The sequence below is a fragment of the Tinamus guttatus genome, unplaced genomic scaffold, assembly GCF_059628265.1.
Source record: "Tinamus guttatus ecotype Peru unplaced genomic scaffold, ASM5962826v1 Tinamus_guttatus_pri_ptg000150l, whole genome shotgun sequence".
In the NCBI taxonomy this organism is placed as follows: domain Eukaryota; kingdom Metazoa; phylum Chordata; class Aves; order Tinamiformes; family Tinamidae; genus Tinamus; species Tinamus guttatus.
Genome location: NW_028288684.1, coordinates 9,451,712 through 9,468,088, shown reverse-complemented (window position 1 = coordinate 9,468,088; position 16,377 = coordinate 9,451,712). Strand labels below are relative to the sequence as shown.

Genomic DNA, 16,377 nt, shown 5'->3' with positions numbered 1-16,377 from the left:
TGTGTTAGGAGATACTATCTCCCAATAGCTCCAAATAACTAAAGGCTTTTTTTTTTTTCCCTGAAAATAGCAATATAACCAGCTTCAAAAACTTACCAGTTTTATTGTCCCTGAAAAGCACTCTTCACTTTTAATTAACCATAATTGCACACACATAAAGCCCAAAGAAACTCAACTTGTAACTTGATTTTTCTTCAGCTAGTCAATCAGAAGTGCCAGGTGCTCATTTTGTTTGTATTTTGATACATTTTAAATATTAGCATTCCTTCTTTGTGATTACCTCAGCTGTAACTAAAATTACTAGGTTTTCTTCTTTCAGATCTTTCCCCCAAACTCTGCTCTTATCATAGTAACAGCTTTATTGCCCTGCAGTAAGGGCTGCATGTACAAGTAAGTGCTGCATGTAATTTGTTTCCAGAATTGCCTTTAAGATATCATTCAAAGCCAAAAGCAAAAATGTGTTTTTGAAAGACAAAGAGATCTATCGATTGCACAAGTCAGTGAGCTGGGAAGAAATCCCTCTGCCCCCTCTGGCACATGGGGTAATGGGGAAGAAAAAATAACACAGAAAGGCATGGAAAGCCAGGAATTTGAGTGGAGCTAGCTTATGTTCACACCACAAATTAATTACATTTGCATTTGAAGGGGGGTATTTACACTCAGGCTAGCCAGATCAAGCTCATAGTAACACTGTGCTCAAGTATCTGTATTTGTGAATGGGCTTTTTGTGGCAGGAATAACTTCCAGCTGGTTCTGTAGTTAAGACTGCATAAGAACCCTTGCAAGAGATGGGAGACACAAATAAGATAATCAGCTAGTGCTGACAGACTCCTAGTATCGTGTGTTGCACCCAGCTGGCTTCTGTATCTATACCTAACACAAGATTAGGTGTTCTAGTGGTAATACTAGAAATCATCCATACATTTAAGTTTAAAAACAGAAAGCAAACAAAATAAAACCCTCCAACTGCCCCACAAAACAAAAAGCAACAAGTTGTCATACCAAAACTTGAGGTAATTAGGAAGTTATCATTGCTTCTTAAAACAGGAAACCTCGTCATAGATTCATGGTTATAACTGTCAGTCAGTACTTGCCTTGACTACTAAGATCACGAATGCATCGAGACCCAGGAGCTGCCAATAAATCCAATGCCTTTTAGTTTAGATAGATGAAAACAGAGAAACAATCTTGATTAACCATTCCAGACAAACTGGAGACATTAGGAGAGGTGTGCGGCTATATCAGCTATCAAGGAACAAAAATTCTAGGCAGGATTTGACTTTCAAAATATGAACTAACCCCAGCAGGCTGGCTGTTATTAGGCTGCAGCTCCCTTGCTTTTTTTCTTTTAATAAGATGCCTATCTTGGCATTTGGCTACACAGACATCACAGAGTGTTAACACTGCATTTCCTAAACATTTTCAAAGGTTATATTAAAAAAGGGTGAAATTGGTGTCTTAATAAAACAAATCACATGCAGAGCAATCAATGAGTGAATTGTGAAATGAATGAAAAAATAAGGGTTAAAAATCTTATACAGGACTTACTGATAGGCTTTTTTTTTATCCATCTCTTCCAAAATTAGTTTTCTCTTGTATTTATGGACTCTTCTTGCAGCAAATACTTTCCTCAAGCGTTAAAAAAGAACCTTATAAATCTCAAAGTATGAGACACTCTTTATTGGAGAAAAAGATTTTGCTGTTGCCAAGTTCATCTAATAATGGGAGAAACCAAACCAACCAGTAGGCACACAGGGATGCTTTCTCAAGCATTAGGTCATTGAACTTCTCAAATGAAGCTTTAAGTTGACTTTTTTTTTTTAATATTTATTTTTGCAATGCCTGTCAAGTTTGATCAGTCTTTGACACCTGAGCTTAAATAAAGAACTGGCGATGGCAAGAAGGGTAAATTTTTGCCAGTAATACATTAACACCACAGTGGAATACAGCACTTCACATGAAATCCCACCAAGAAATTAAAAAGCCTTTGAATGGGGCCATCTAAGGAATGGCCCCATTTCTGAAAAGCATGACATTGCCCCTTGTGGGAAAGATTAATAGTTGAGAATTCACACCTTCAAAATACCAAACTTGTAAATATTAAAGGTGGAATAAATATAGGTTCAGAGACTTCTAATGATGTGGAGAATCCATCCATACATGTCTTACCAAGTTTGTTTATAGCAAATGCTGTCGTCTTTTGATGACAGAGGATTCATCACTTATCCTGGTGAAACAAAATGTCACCTAGTAAACTCACTCCAGTTGAAATATCTTGGGACAAACCTTGGCTACAGCGAAAGCTACTTCTTTTAGTTTCCTTCAACAAAGGGAAAAATCAAGAGTAAAGTTCCAAGAACATAACAAAACAAGCAGGTGCTGGAAAAGGGAAAAATACATTAGGGATAACAGGATGGAAAGTTTTGGCTAGAAGAGAGGATCAGAAGGACATGCTTTTGTTGTATCACATCTTATCTAACTGTTAGACCAGATAGGATCATAAAAAAGCCCACTTACGACAGAAAAATTGTATGAGCTACTGCATTTTTGGGTACTTCAGAAATTCTTAGCAGAAAATAAGAAGGTCCTCCAGAGTAAACAGAAGGAGGCAGATAGAAACAGGAGCACAAAACCTATGCCTACTTATGTATTTTTCATTCAGTAAACACTGCATCACCCTCGTTCTTGCAAAGCACTAACTCGGAGCTCTGTCAACGGGGCAGATGAGCTCCAGGAGATCCTAGCCCAGCAGTGTGTGTCCGGGGCCAAGCGGCGCTGCCCGCGCCAGGGCCCCACGTGGCACACGGCTGCAGCGGCCAACTGCCCCCCAAGGCGCTCCAAAGAGCTTTAACTGCCCTTAGACCAGAAAAGCAACCGCTTTCAAGTGTCTCGAACCAAGATTTTGCAGAAAACTGCTGCCTCCTGAGAAGCCCCACGGAAGCCCCGGGCTGGCTGGGCTGAGGAGGTGCAAACTGCAGAGGGGCTGTGGCGGGAGGCCAGGTCCCGCGCTGCTCACAAACCCATCCCCTCTCCCACTGGCGGATCCTCCCTGGCAATAGCGTCTCCGGATGGGGAGGGCTCTGCGAATGTGAGGAGAAAGGAGAAAACAGGTTCATTAACAGGAATGAATTCTAAATCCCCAGAAATACCTTATTTATGGTTTGTATCCGTTTTTGGATACCACACCAAAAAAAAAGGGAAAAAAACCCCACCTTTTTATAGTCTTAGATATATGTTATTTTTCAGAACAGAAGAGAAACCACCATTCTTTTCTGTTTTGGGCTCCTTTGCCACGTTCAGGTAAATCTGAATGTTACAAAAACATATACCTGAAATATTTCAGGTACCATCAGTGCCAACAATGCAGGGATACACTTCGTTTTTCTGTTCGAAGCCAGACTTGATGAAGGTGAAAGCAATGGCTATTTGTCAGGAAGAAAGAGGCGCTAATAGCTCCTCAATACTCAGTGAGGAGAGACAGCAACGGAGGCGTGATGCAAGTTAAGTTCACCCCACACAACTGTGAACCAACTTGTGAAGTAACTTTCTGTTCAGCTCATTTCAAACAAATCAAGTCTGTTCTCAAGGTTACATAAATTTAATCTGAATTTTGTTTCAATCTCTCTGCAGTAGCAGGTTGTCTAATTCAGGTAAACTACTATTTCCAACTCTAAAATTGTCCCAAATAGTCAGGGCCTCTCGAAAAAACAAACAAAAAACCCCTCATACAAAAACTTCACTCACGCTCTCTGTAATGCCCATGATTAAAATAGTTCTGCAAGCCATGCTGAAGACAACACTGCACCATTTCTGCTATCAATCAGACAGAGACTGACAGAAATTGCATTGGCAAAGCAAGAAATCCCAATTTGAAACTATTTGCTTGGAAAATGATGGGAGGGATTTGACTAGACACAATCACCACGAAAGCAGACATCTGCGCTAGCATTTTTGATGGCACAAGTAATAAATAAGAAGATAAATTTCGCCAAAGGAAAAAAAAAAAAAAAAAAAAAGGTTTTCGTGAACAATCTTGTGTAAGACAGTGTTAATAGGCAAAGAGAGTGTGACTAAGGAATGGATGAGCCATTTGGCCTTTTGAAAAGAACAGGAAAAAGCAGATGTTTGACATGCTGCAGAGGAGGGTGCAGAGCAGGAGGAACTTGGGTTTTTAGCACAGACAGGAGAAGATGGTCAAAGGACACAGTGTAGGACAGCCTCCAGAAAGGATTTCTCTTTACAAGAAGGGGGTGGAGGGGAGAAGAGATGAAACTTTTCTTTTCTTTTTTTTTTTTTTTTTTTGGGGGGGGGGACATATGAATAAACATATCTCACAGAAAATATTTCTGTGGCACTGAAAAAGAGGCTGAAAGAGTAGAGGCATCTACTGCTGGCACCACATTCATCTCGTTGGAGATGCAGCTCATGGAGTGAGGTATCAAGGTATTGTTATTCCTCAAACTCTTCTATTAGATTCCATAGATACTAATCAGAGAAAATTGGATGCTCTTGCCCTGTCAGAGGAAGACATTAAGGAAGGAGGGCGGGGGGGGGGGGGGGGGGGGGGAGTGAAGTTAACAAGTAGGCTGAAAATTCCGTAAACTGTTTGAGAAAACTGTTGTTTATAACATTTGGAAGGAAAATCCCCAAACAGCATAAATTGTCATCAGTTGTAGGACACCTGTTGAACAAACAGACCTAGATAAACACTGATGTGCTGGGTGGGGTAAAAAATTAAAAACAGTAAGAGCCAACAACAAACCTGCAGCATTTACAGGAAGAATTTTCAATAGACAGCTTAGATTTCTGCTATCCCTGGTTTTCATCACAGACAGTTTCAGGCTCCAAAGTAAGAAATAATCAGGCACCATTTAAGTGTTTCATTTGCTCCCATTGTAAGACAGACTCAGCTCACATACCTTTTAAACTCCATAAATTCTTTGGATATGAGAAGTTCATCTACATTAACTCATAAAAACATAGGAAAAGTTTTCATTCTTTAAATTTCAATAGAGAGCAGAACCTTAAGTTCACAGTACACACAGCACCACTGACCTCAAAGTACTCTGTATTTAAAACATCCACTTGAAATTCTGGTATTTTTACTGCATAGCGTCTTTCAGGAAAACTGGGAGACTCAGAAGTAGAATGATAATAGATGGAGTAATGTAAAATCTGATTAAAAAGCAGAAGTGAACAATTTAATTGAGAACTATTTTAACTCTAAATACACACCCTTAAGTTGGTCTCAGAGAGAAACAAAACAAAACAGAGGTTACTTTTCATGATCTTTAATACTCGTGCTACCCAAGTAGCAGACAAGAAGTTTATAGTGCACATCTGAAAGGCAACCAGCAAAAGCCCCAGAGAAGAGCTCAGGCAGAGCTCTCGGCTTGGCTCACAGAACTGTCCACATCTCCCTGCTTTCCCCAAATTCCTCCTCTCTCCTACCCCAAAACTGTCCAGTCCACTGGCCAGTTTTGGCCAAGCTTTTTTGTGCAATGGATGTTTCATGCTGATTATACTTCAGAAAGTTCAATGACACTACTAGATAGGTAGAAGGGAAAATTTCACACTTGTCCTTAGTAAGAACAGAGCTGCTGTGAGCTCAAGTGTTCTGCCTGCCAGTGGGCTAATTGCCGCCACCGCCACGTTGGCCACTACTCCGTGTTGCTTCACACCTAAATGATAACCAAGACAAGGACAGGAGAAACACAGATACTGCTGATCTGATGTTCAGCAGATAGAGGGGAAAACTCGAGACAGAGCGGGGAAGGCTGAAGATAAAGCAGAGGGTGGTAGAGTGTGGTGGAAGGCGGAGAGAAGCTGAAGTTATTCTGCTGCAGAAAAGCTGGAAAAAAAAAGGCAGCAAGTCAGTTCCCTGTGACATGTTGACTTAGGCTGCACTAGCTTTATTGCCCTTGGAACTGATTTTTCATAAGAGACTGCCAAGGGAGCAGATTTCATACCATATAAAGGGCACATGCCCACCCTTCCTTCTAAGCTAACAAGACCAGTACAATGAAGAGCACCATATAAGAAGCTTGATAAACTTTCTGGTCAAGCTGGACTTCCGACTTGTCAAAATACTTGCATCCAGTCTGAGGATCTCAAAAGAAATTATATTTATTCATAGCAGCAGAAAAGGTTCTCATATAAGATGAAAACACACATACCTGAGCTCAGATACTAAAACAGAATTAACTTTATTCAAAACAGTTCAATTTCTTTATTTTGAAATTCATAGTAACAGTTGACTATGTTTATATGCATCTTCTAATGATCTAATGCAAGCACTTAATTAGCTGTTCATTTGCTTGAATAGCTGCCTTCTTTCCTACTGGAATGTTTTTGCATACATACCATGCAAGTGCTCTACAATCCCACTGAGTTTACTTTTTTTCCTGAGTCAGAAATCAGAAGCTACTGACATACTGCTGTTAATATGACCTTGCCATTCTTGTTAGCTACTGCATTAACATTTTTAGTACAGATTTCTTCCAAAGAGGCAGATGGAATTACTTTTGCTTTGTTTATGCAAGAGATTTTTCAAACAACAGATCAGCATGTGCTTCTTTGGAGAAATCAGACAGCTCTCTACTTAGAGGGACTATTGGAGTGTCCCAAAATAGTAAAAAGGAGTTACATTTGTATCATTATGACAAAGTTATGAATCCCAAACTGCAAACATTTTCTTTGCCAAGATTTTACCCTTGTTAGACATTACACAGTATTAAAAAAAAGTCCTTCTGTAAATACAGGCAATGAAAGCATCTGCAACTAATTACTCCAGTGGTCCTCAGAATCACAATTTCCAAAACTATTTTTACAGACTTTGAAAGACTTTAGGGTTTAAAACACCTATGAAAAACTACAAGAGTTAACACAGTTACTAAATTGCATTAAAAAAGCAGGTCTCTTCCAAATCGCCAGCCCAGCAGAAAAGCCAGAACTACACTTTTCAGAATAACCAGTCCAGCTTATTAGAAGTAAAACTGTTAACGTGAACATGACTAATCTTTCTATAAAATCAGCCAACACACCTTGGTCATGATCTGCAGACAACTCATCCAGAGATTATTTCTTTCTCTTATGCAGCTCCTAACAGTGCCTATTGCATGGCCAACTTCTGCTAGCAAGTTTTGCTATTAAAAAGGGTGCCTGGAAAGGGACTGGTCTTGCTCACCAGTTCCTACTGCATGGATCACCATAGGGTTTTCTGATCATGGTCAAATCAGCCTGAATTAAAGCTAATCACCTATTAAAAAAAAAGTTTCGGGGAAGGTGGGATTGGTAGCGGATTGCAAGTCAGCCATAAATGAAAACAAGAGAAGAGAGAACAAATACTGAGCTTGAAACCAGAAACAATTGGCTCAATTCACTATCAACACAGAATACGGCCATTGTTTACAAAGGCAATCTTGAAAGGAAAACATGTTTTGATAAAAAGAAAGAACCCATAAGGTGGATATAAACCAATGAAAACCCCTCTCCTGGCATTCCTTTAGCATTTATGCATCTGGTCAGAACCAGTTGTTTTAACCTTTCTAATTAGCTTAACTAATTTACCCAAGGGCTCACAATTACCCAGCACTAGTAGTCTGAACAGGCTTGTGTGCACTACTGTGCTGCAGCAATGTTTTGAACTACATTGAGATACAGCAGTGCTGGCTGTTTCAGTGGGCAGAAAACAACAGAAAATAGCCCATATGGAGAGCCTCCCTTCGTGTTTTCCATACCAGTCCTTCTAAGCGTTCACACCAGGCCCTAAGGAACATAATTTATGGTTGTAGAAGGGGTGTAACCAAGTAAATGCACACAAGCTATGAATTACAAAGCAAGCCCGAGTCCACTAGACACCTAAACCTTGAGCAATCGGCGAGCACGGGGCCAAAGAGGGTGGACAAGCAGCACACAGCAGCAAAACAGAAAGGAAAGAGGCGACGGGATGTAAGCAGCAACCCCAACCTTACTCTAGTTAGGAACACTTAATGGCACTGTGTGATGCATGGTTTCCCACTAAATTAATACATATGTTTAGCCTTTAGTATAATGAGAAGGGACTATAAGGAAAAAAATAGGATGGCATAAATAGTTGGTGAAATTAAGGCTTGCTTCTTCTTGTACCCTTATATTGGTAGCGTCACAACTTAACAACTGGCTATTCTGTAGGAATACCCTTGAAAAAAACATCACTGTCTATGCGGCTTCGACTTCTGCTTTACTCATAGTATTTACTCTAATTTTTCTATTATGCCATCTCTTTTTATTTCAAACTTCCCCTCTTCCATCTGTCACTTGGCGGCCTTTAGCAGGTCACACGCTGCTCGCACGCTGTCCCTTCGCCGAGGCAAGGGACTCGGGAGCAAGTGGCACTTCTGTGAGTACTTAGTGTGTGTGCAAACCTGCGGGGGCCACCGACACTTCATTTATTAGTGGTGCAATGAAGGCATATCCATGCACTTCCCTCTCGCGCACACTGCGGTAATTCTGCAACCAAAACAAAACATATGGAGCACTGAAAAGAAGTAAACACGCTTGCCAAGAGAAATAGTCCTGTATTTTGCTATAAACTCTCTCTATGCTGGTTTCAACTCAACACAGGAGAAAATGAAAACCAAGGAACCAAACATGACCTTTTCTCTTACCGAACAAAATTCAGAAACACAGTAAAGGCTTTAAAAGTCAAAGAACCAACTACTAGCCACAGGAAAACAAGGACCTTCATCACCAGTCATGATTCTGACAGGTAACAAGTCACTGACAGCAACAAAAATATGAAGCAATTTTCTTACTAAAGGACCATTATTTCTGTATCAGCAGATGTTAAGGATAAAATAATTGTGATTTTTGAATGAGAAGTGCCAGATGTTTAGAAAGCAGATTTATAGATGTGAACTTCTTGCATAAACAGACACATTCAATAACTATCGATGAAACTGAACTGGAAGACTCTGCAGTCTCTCTGTGCCTGCAAAGGCCCTTTGTAAGATCACAGTCAAAGACTTTTGGGGCAGAATTCTTCAGCAGCATCTGGCACTGACCCGCTCTGTGACGGGGATGCAGGACTGGAACTTGGGAGATGGAGGCTCTGCCCCTGACGCAGCCAAGGGTGGTGACCTGCGTGGCCCTGAGCAGTCACTTCATCTCCGAGTTTCTGTTCTTTATTTATGAGAGGAAACCCACACCCTTTACTTGCCTTTTGCCATTGTACTCAGGCTCCCTGTGCATAGAAATAACCATCATGTCATGTCCGTAACATGTGAGTTTACAGCACCACATCACAGCCCTGCTCAGGACCACTGGAACATCTATTCCTGCCCCCAGACCTCCAGTATTAAAGGCTGTCTAAAATTTGCTTCCAAGTGTTTATAGTTTTAAGCAGGATTTTCCAAAAATAGCAGTATTACTTACTCTGACAGACTACTAAGCCATAGCTCACTACTTGGCAAGTTTGGATACACTGACGTGTTTGCAACTCTTTTGCGTCAACGTTTCATGTAGTGTATCAACAAACTTTAAATGTTATTTTAAATTATTTTAAAGCCAGACAACTTTTTGCCCATGGTTTGTGTTGGGACTTTTCTCTAGTCCACAACTCTCGCAATGCCTTGGATTTCCCAATCTAATAAAAAGATTGCAAAACACAATAGGCACTCAGAAGAGTTATTCAAACTGCCCAAGTCCCACGGGACTCCCTCCGCTTGAGTATTTCAAACAGACATACATCTTTACAATTTTTTTCCAAAAAGAAGGTATACATAAGCCTTACGTTTTTAGATACAAAGACCAAAACATTTCAAACATTTCACATGAACAGCAATAAGTACACAGTTGGAGGGCCCACAAACCTAGGGAAACCTCTATACAAACCTTAAGATCTTTCTCACATTTTGGATTTTTTTTTCTCCTCCGTTCAGCTTCTTTACTAAAAATGTAAATCCCTACCTGATGTGTTTCTCAGACTTTCCACAATGCTTTTTACCAAGTTAGGCGAGTATTGTGCATCACTATGCTGCTCCATTTATCCTAAATGCTGTCCCTCCAAGAAACTAGAGTTCAAGTTCCTCCTAAGGACGGTAAAGGTAAATGTCATCCCGACAGATCCCGTCTACAAATGAGATTTACATAAGCCCGACTCGAAAGGCTTGACGCAGTCCGGGAGACCTTTAAGCCCTAAATCCTTTTCCCCTGCCTGCTTAAGGTGGGTGCCCGCAGCCTAATTACACCCCGGTGACACCGGGGCCTGGGACTCTTAATTAGAAGGGTGGAGGAGGAAAAAAAAAACGTGCCCACGACGCGTTCAAGGGGTTATTTGCTCCATCAGGAAGTTCTGGCTCACAAGGAAGGGAGGGAAAAAAAATAAAAAGGGAGGAAGGAAGGGAGAAACGTCCCCAAGGGGCCACGCGACCCGCCCCGGATCCGCAGCAGCTCCCGGCGCCGCGTCCCGCAACCCCCGGGCTGCTGCCCCGGCCCCGCCGCCATGAGGCGCCCCGAGGCGGCGGAGCCGCCGCCGGGACCCCCCGCCCCGGCGCACGCCGAGTCCCGGGGGCGCCTCAGGGAGGCACCAGGCGCCGCCGCCCCCCGAGGGTGCCCGCGGGGGCCCGACCGCGCGGCTGCCCCCGTCCCCGCCGCCGGGCTGGGAGGCCCCGGGAGGCGGCGGGGCGGGCAGGGCGCCTCCGCCCGCGCGCTCGGCCGGCAACTCACACACGCAGAGCTCCACCACGTAGGCGTAGTAGGACCAGGCCACGACCAGGGCGATGAAGGCCACGGGCACCCAGGCCAGCACCTTCTGGCAGCACTTGAGGACGTGGGACGGCGCCATCTTCCCTGGCGAGCCCCTGCAGCCGCGGCAGGAGGCATCGGCGCCGGCGCTGCACAGGCGGCGGCTGCGGCTCGCGCTGCCGCGGCGGGGCCGGCCGTGCCCGCCCCCCGCGCGCACAGCCGGGCAGAGCCGCCCGGGCCGGCGCGGCCGCAGTGGGCGGGAGCGGGAGCACGAGCGGGGCGGCCCCGCGCGGCGCCCGCCGCCGCCTCCCGCGCGGCCCCGCGGGCTGCTCCGCGCGCCCTTTCCGCGCTTACCCCGCGCTGTGTCACGCCAGGCAGCACAGAGCTAAGCGCACCAGCCCTTTCCCCCTAAATAAATAACGTGGCGCAAAACTTTGGGGGTGGGCATTCGCGTGGGGGCAGAAATCCCAAGTGAGCACCGGGAAAGGGATCAGCGTGATGGAGCTTTTCGTGTGCACGTAAATAAGTAAAGTCACACAAGGAAAGCGCACACCTCAGCTGCCCCTGGAAGAACTCTGGGGCGGGAAGGGGGTGAGCACAGGCGTTGTGCACGTAGCGGGTTGTGCATCACAGAAACTGCCCGAAGAAGATGCAAATCTGACAACAGATAGAGTATTTCTCTAGAGCAGGTTAATTAAACGTGAGGTGTGCAAAAATGAAAGTCTTAATTTTATTGGTCCTAATCATAACTGTGTAGGCTGATGCGTAGTTCATAGGTTTCCTGGCTGCTGCGTACTTGGGAATGTATTTGAAAACCTCAGGCCGAGTGAGGTATAATGTTATTCTTACAGCTATTGGAAAATAGTGATGCATCATATTCTTCTGTGCTTCAAAACTCACCTAGGAAATGGTTTAATTTTCACACTTAAAAGGATGATATTTTTACATCTAAATGAGTACTGGACTAGGAATTTATCTCAGATGGCAAAACAAAACAAAACAAAAACATTAGGAGGTCTGGATTAAATCACATCATTCATTAGCTAGTCTGTTCCTAGACTGGATTCTCCTCTAACCGAAAAAGACCCTAAATCTCAGCATTGCTCTTACATATTCTTTAAGGTTAATTGCATAGTGACTGTACAAGCAGAATGTGTCTGTGCTGAACAGTGACTGTGCTGACAGGGCCTAGGTCGCAATATCTAAGGTTATGCCAGCCTGTAATATGCTCACAATGACAAAATCTGGATACTCATAGGGCTTAGTTAACATGGAATACAGCAAAGTACACAACATTGAAACGCGTGGTGTTTGCATTGCTCAGCCTTCCCTCTGGTGAAATTCCAGGCTGAGAGGAATTAGCATAGGACAGGGCTCCCAGCACCTTCAGAGTATTTCTGCTTAAAGCATTGCCATGTTATCGCAGCTTATAAAGTGGCTAGATATAATTTAAGGCCAGGTACTTGGCATTTAAAAGAAACATCTCCCTTCTTGCACAGTCATATTGCTCATGTAGCTTTTCCATCCGGCACATCGTGTTGTGAAAGCAGGGCATTTTTAACCTAAATTTCTATTATCCATTACAACTTTATTTTACATTACAACTTAATTTTAAATAACCTTTGAACAGACGCAGAGTGGAGATAGAGGATAATGTAGAAAAAAAAATGGAAAAGGGCAACCTTCTAAGTGGAAACCTTGATGTTTCCAGCTTGCTCAAGGTTCAGAGTTTGGAAATATGTTGTATTTCGGGAACATAAGCTTGCTCCTAGCAAAATCGGAGGTGAAATTTCGTCTCAGTTTGTCTCCCCTTGGTCACCCCTGCCTACCCCCGTACTTGGCCTGCCAGAAGGGTGTCTATCAAAGGAACCAGCGCGGCGCTGGGGCTCCCGGCGCTCAAGTTTCCTCAGGGCTCCCGCGCGCGGCGGGAAAGGCGCTAACGGCCGCGCGGGCGGCAGGAGGCTCCGCAAGGGCGCGGGCGCCATCTTGTGGCGGCTGCGCTTCTCTGCCGCCCCGAGCCTCCGGCGCGTCCTAAACGTCCCCCAAAAGGACCGGCAGCCAGAGGTGAATCGGTAAAACAGTAAAACAGAGGCCGCGGCCACGGGAAGACCAAGATTAACCGCTCCCTTTGTCAGCCTGTGCAGGCGCCCGGGACCTTGTCCATCCTGGCTGGTGTATTCCAGGTGAGGATTATTTATTTAATTTCTCTAGTTTATCTTTAAATCTCTTATCACAAGTGAGTTATTTGACTACCAAATCATTATTCTCTCTCTCTCCTTTTTTTTTTTTTTTTAACACAATCCTGACAAAGAGCCCAAAGATTGCACAAATATTTCAGGTTCAGTCACAGAAGTTATGTAAGATATGCTTACTATTCATATATTTTTAGATAGGGTATGTAGATCAATATCGTACCAGCCCCATTGCCGCTGTATGAAACTGCAGATGGTTTTGCTGTGCCTTTCACCTTACATTTTCCAGAACTCTCAGAGACAAAATATACACATTCAGGTCATTAAAACATATTTTATTTTTGATAAAAAGCTTTACATACTCTATTTAAAATGCTGTCCGTTACCTTGAATCAAAAATAGCACTATAGGCTTTTTAAGGGCAATTGTTGATTTTGTGAGATAGTACATTGGCTACGAGCTTAGCCACAATGTCTCTACTCAGGAATAGCATTTGCCCTTAAAAAAATAACAAAATGTGTCACTGCACCACAAAATGCAGTATGTCTTATTTGTGTGATCACACAGTCTGTTTACAATGGAAAATTGTAGACAATTCCCTTTAACAAGAGAACAAAGGTTCCATATTTAAGGAACCCAGCTCTGAGGACTGAACCATCACCTCCCACATTTCCTCATTTCCATCAGTTTCTTAGCTTCAGTCCTGTCTTTCCAAACCAACCACATAATCCCATCATGACACCAACCCTCTCTTCCAACCCCATTACTGTTTTGTCATTCTGCCTCCCAGAATTCAAAAATGACAGAATTACAAAAAAAGAGTATGATAGACATTTGCTGAATGTATATTTTCTCTCTTCATTCAATTTCTCTTCCTTTTCTCTCATCTCTACCAGCAAGAGGAAAAGGGAAAACTGTACGTTTTATAACATTTGAATGAATCATTCATTTTTTGAGCAAATGTTTGTTCAAACAAAATTCTGATAGAATTAGCCAAATGACACATTTTGTTTCCAGTGATGGGGGGGTTTATCAGTTTGGTTTGTCTGCAGTTCATGTATACTATATGCAATACAAGCTGGCTGGAGGGTCCCATTATAAAAAACAAGCAGGAAAGCAGGGCACAGTGTGTTCAGGATGCCAGCACGGGGCTGAACAGCACTGTGTGCCAAGCAATCTCACCCTAGCCGTATTTGTAAGGACCCTTTGGTCATGTATTTCCATAAATCATCCCTCAGGGATGAGAGGAAAGCGTTTCCCTCACTGGTGATGATCAGACCAAGCCAGTTTAGAAAGAGCTGCCATGTCAGCTCCTCATGGGGAATTAGAGTTGCTTCTAAGAAGACAGCTCTGTAATAGAAAATACATAATTTTTATATTGAACCTACTCTTTCTTTAGGAATACATGCCCTTGCAGCTGGCCTATCATTCACTGCTCAGATTGTGGAAACGGTAGTGAGTTACATGAAACAAAAAAGAGTTTTTTAGAAGTGCGGCAAGAAAGAGAGTTTATCATTCTACCAGGAACACACAATATGCTAATCAATATGCCCCAATATGTCATAAACAGAGTTAGTGATAGGACAGGAGGCACAGTGAAAAAATATAAGGTCATGTCTGTTTTTTGTTTGTTTTTGCACAGAAAAAAAAGGGAGGATCTTATGCAGGATCTCACAGTTTGGGGGCTTAGAGTTAGCTGATACTAAGATGTCTGGTTGAAAAGGAGAAGGAGTAAAGAGATACTAGCAAAATGGTGCAGTAACACTCTGCTAAGCAATTAAGATAAATAATTATGTGAATTGAAAGGAGAACTAAGGGCAGAGAAAACTAATAATGCTTGATTAAAAAGTAGGTTTAATGATCAGGTGCAGTACTATCTCTGAGAAAGTTTAAATCAGAAAAAAAAAAGGGGGGGGGGGAAAAAGATAGCAGGATAGAGGACCTGAGATGTGGCACAGTGGTATCTGGGGCTAATGCTGAGGAAGATTCTCTGGTGCCAGGGGTTGCTGTGGTAGTTACTAAAAAGATGAAATCAGTAGGGGAGAGAGTTAGGGCTTTAGCAGCCCGGGAGTTACACCATGTAGAGAAGGGTGTCTATAAAGGAAAAGGCTTGGAAGAAGCCGTCAGGGCTGATCAATCAGTCCATGGGCCTGATTACTTGTCCAAAAGAAGAAGAAAGCTTACAGGAAAAGGGGTAGGTGAACAAGGATGTTTTGGGAAAATTGGAGGGGATGAAGCTGACAGCTCCTCCAAAGCCAGAGGAATAATTGTGCTCATCCTTAGGATATTAAAGATTAGAGTTCCCAACCTCTGGTGTTTGCGAGATCCACTTCTACCAGTGTTGTGGGATCCAGAAAAAAGTGGTTTTGTGCTGGTACTATGTGTATTGAAAGAGAGGAAAAAGAGAAAAAAGTTATATCCAAGTACGGGAAGAAACAGGCAGCGGGAACATCTGAAGAGGGAGTTTGAAATCATGAGACTGAGAGCTTAATTACTAGCATAGAATGTATTCACGGGACTGGCCACAGGTGGACAACAGAAAGCTCTGAAGAAAATGTCTTCTTGAGGGTGTTTGTTGTCATTTTAAGGTGATATTCTGGTTAACATGTTAGAGATATTGCTAATATATCTCCTGCCTGGTTTGTTCTGTTTGTTCCAAGGCATAAAAACTAGTGTGGCCGTGGAACACCACTGTTATTGCAGATGATTTTATTTCCTCGGGAAAAAGATTGCAAGGGAATAAGCCTCGAGACGACTGGAACCAATTTAAATGTTCAGTATCCTAGTAATAAGTACTTGTTAATAGTCCTTTAGGAAGAAAATGATTTTACCTTTAGAAGAGTATGGAATGAGCAAAAATGGAAGCAACCACTTAGATTTTTGGATTGGAGCACAGTATGGGACAGGTGCAGAAGCTGCATGGAATCCAAATGGTACCTTTGCAACTGAAGTAATATTAGGTGTTGACGTACCTAAGGTGTAGCAAGTGCAGTTGTGGGAGGAATGTGTATGAGAAATGGAATCATAAATTCATTTGGTATTGAAATGTTCACAGCTAAAATGAGGGTGTAATCTGTAAGATTTACAAATCATAATTAGTAGTTTCATACTTGTGTGTGCTTTTAGATTATTAATCATTTAATTGCTTTATTACATTCTTAGCAGTGTATTTAATCATTAAACATTGTATCTTTTAAATCAGGTATGTGTGAAGCCTGCAGTCTAGAAGGGGGAGAGGTAGTCCTTGGAGTAACAGCTACAGGCAGCTCGCAGGGTGAATGGCTGGCTGTTACTGTGAGCTGAATCTTTTCTCATGCCCAGTCCCACCAGCTCGGAGAATGATGTGGTATATCCCTGTATAAGCTAATCACAAGAACCTATATCATAGTAAATGCAACTCCTAATAGGGAAGAAGCCCAGCTACTAAAAAGCTGACTTGCACAGCCACTAATAAAAACAT

The 16,377-nt window shown here is 42.7% G+C and overlaps 1 protein-coding gene across 3 annotated transcripts in view; it reads right to left on the bottom strand.

The window, feature by feature from the left end:
• ZDHHC20 (zDHHC palmitoyltransferase 20) overlaps positions 1-10,885 on the bottom strand; it is a 42,484-nt gene extending 31,599 nt beyond the window's left edge. For all 3 annotated transcript variants that reach the window (XM_088522277.1, XM_088522278.1, XM_088522279.1), the window contains exon 1: positions 10,708-10,885. In XM_088522277.1, coding sequence (XP_088378403.1) covers positions 10,708-10,825 — 118 coding nt within the window. In that variant the 5' untranslated portion in view covers positions 10,826-10,885. The remainder of the gene's footprint in view (positions 1-10,707) is intronic.
• Positions 10,886-16,377: the final 5,492 nt, after the last annotated feature.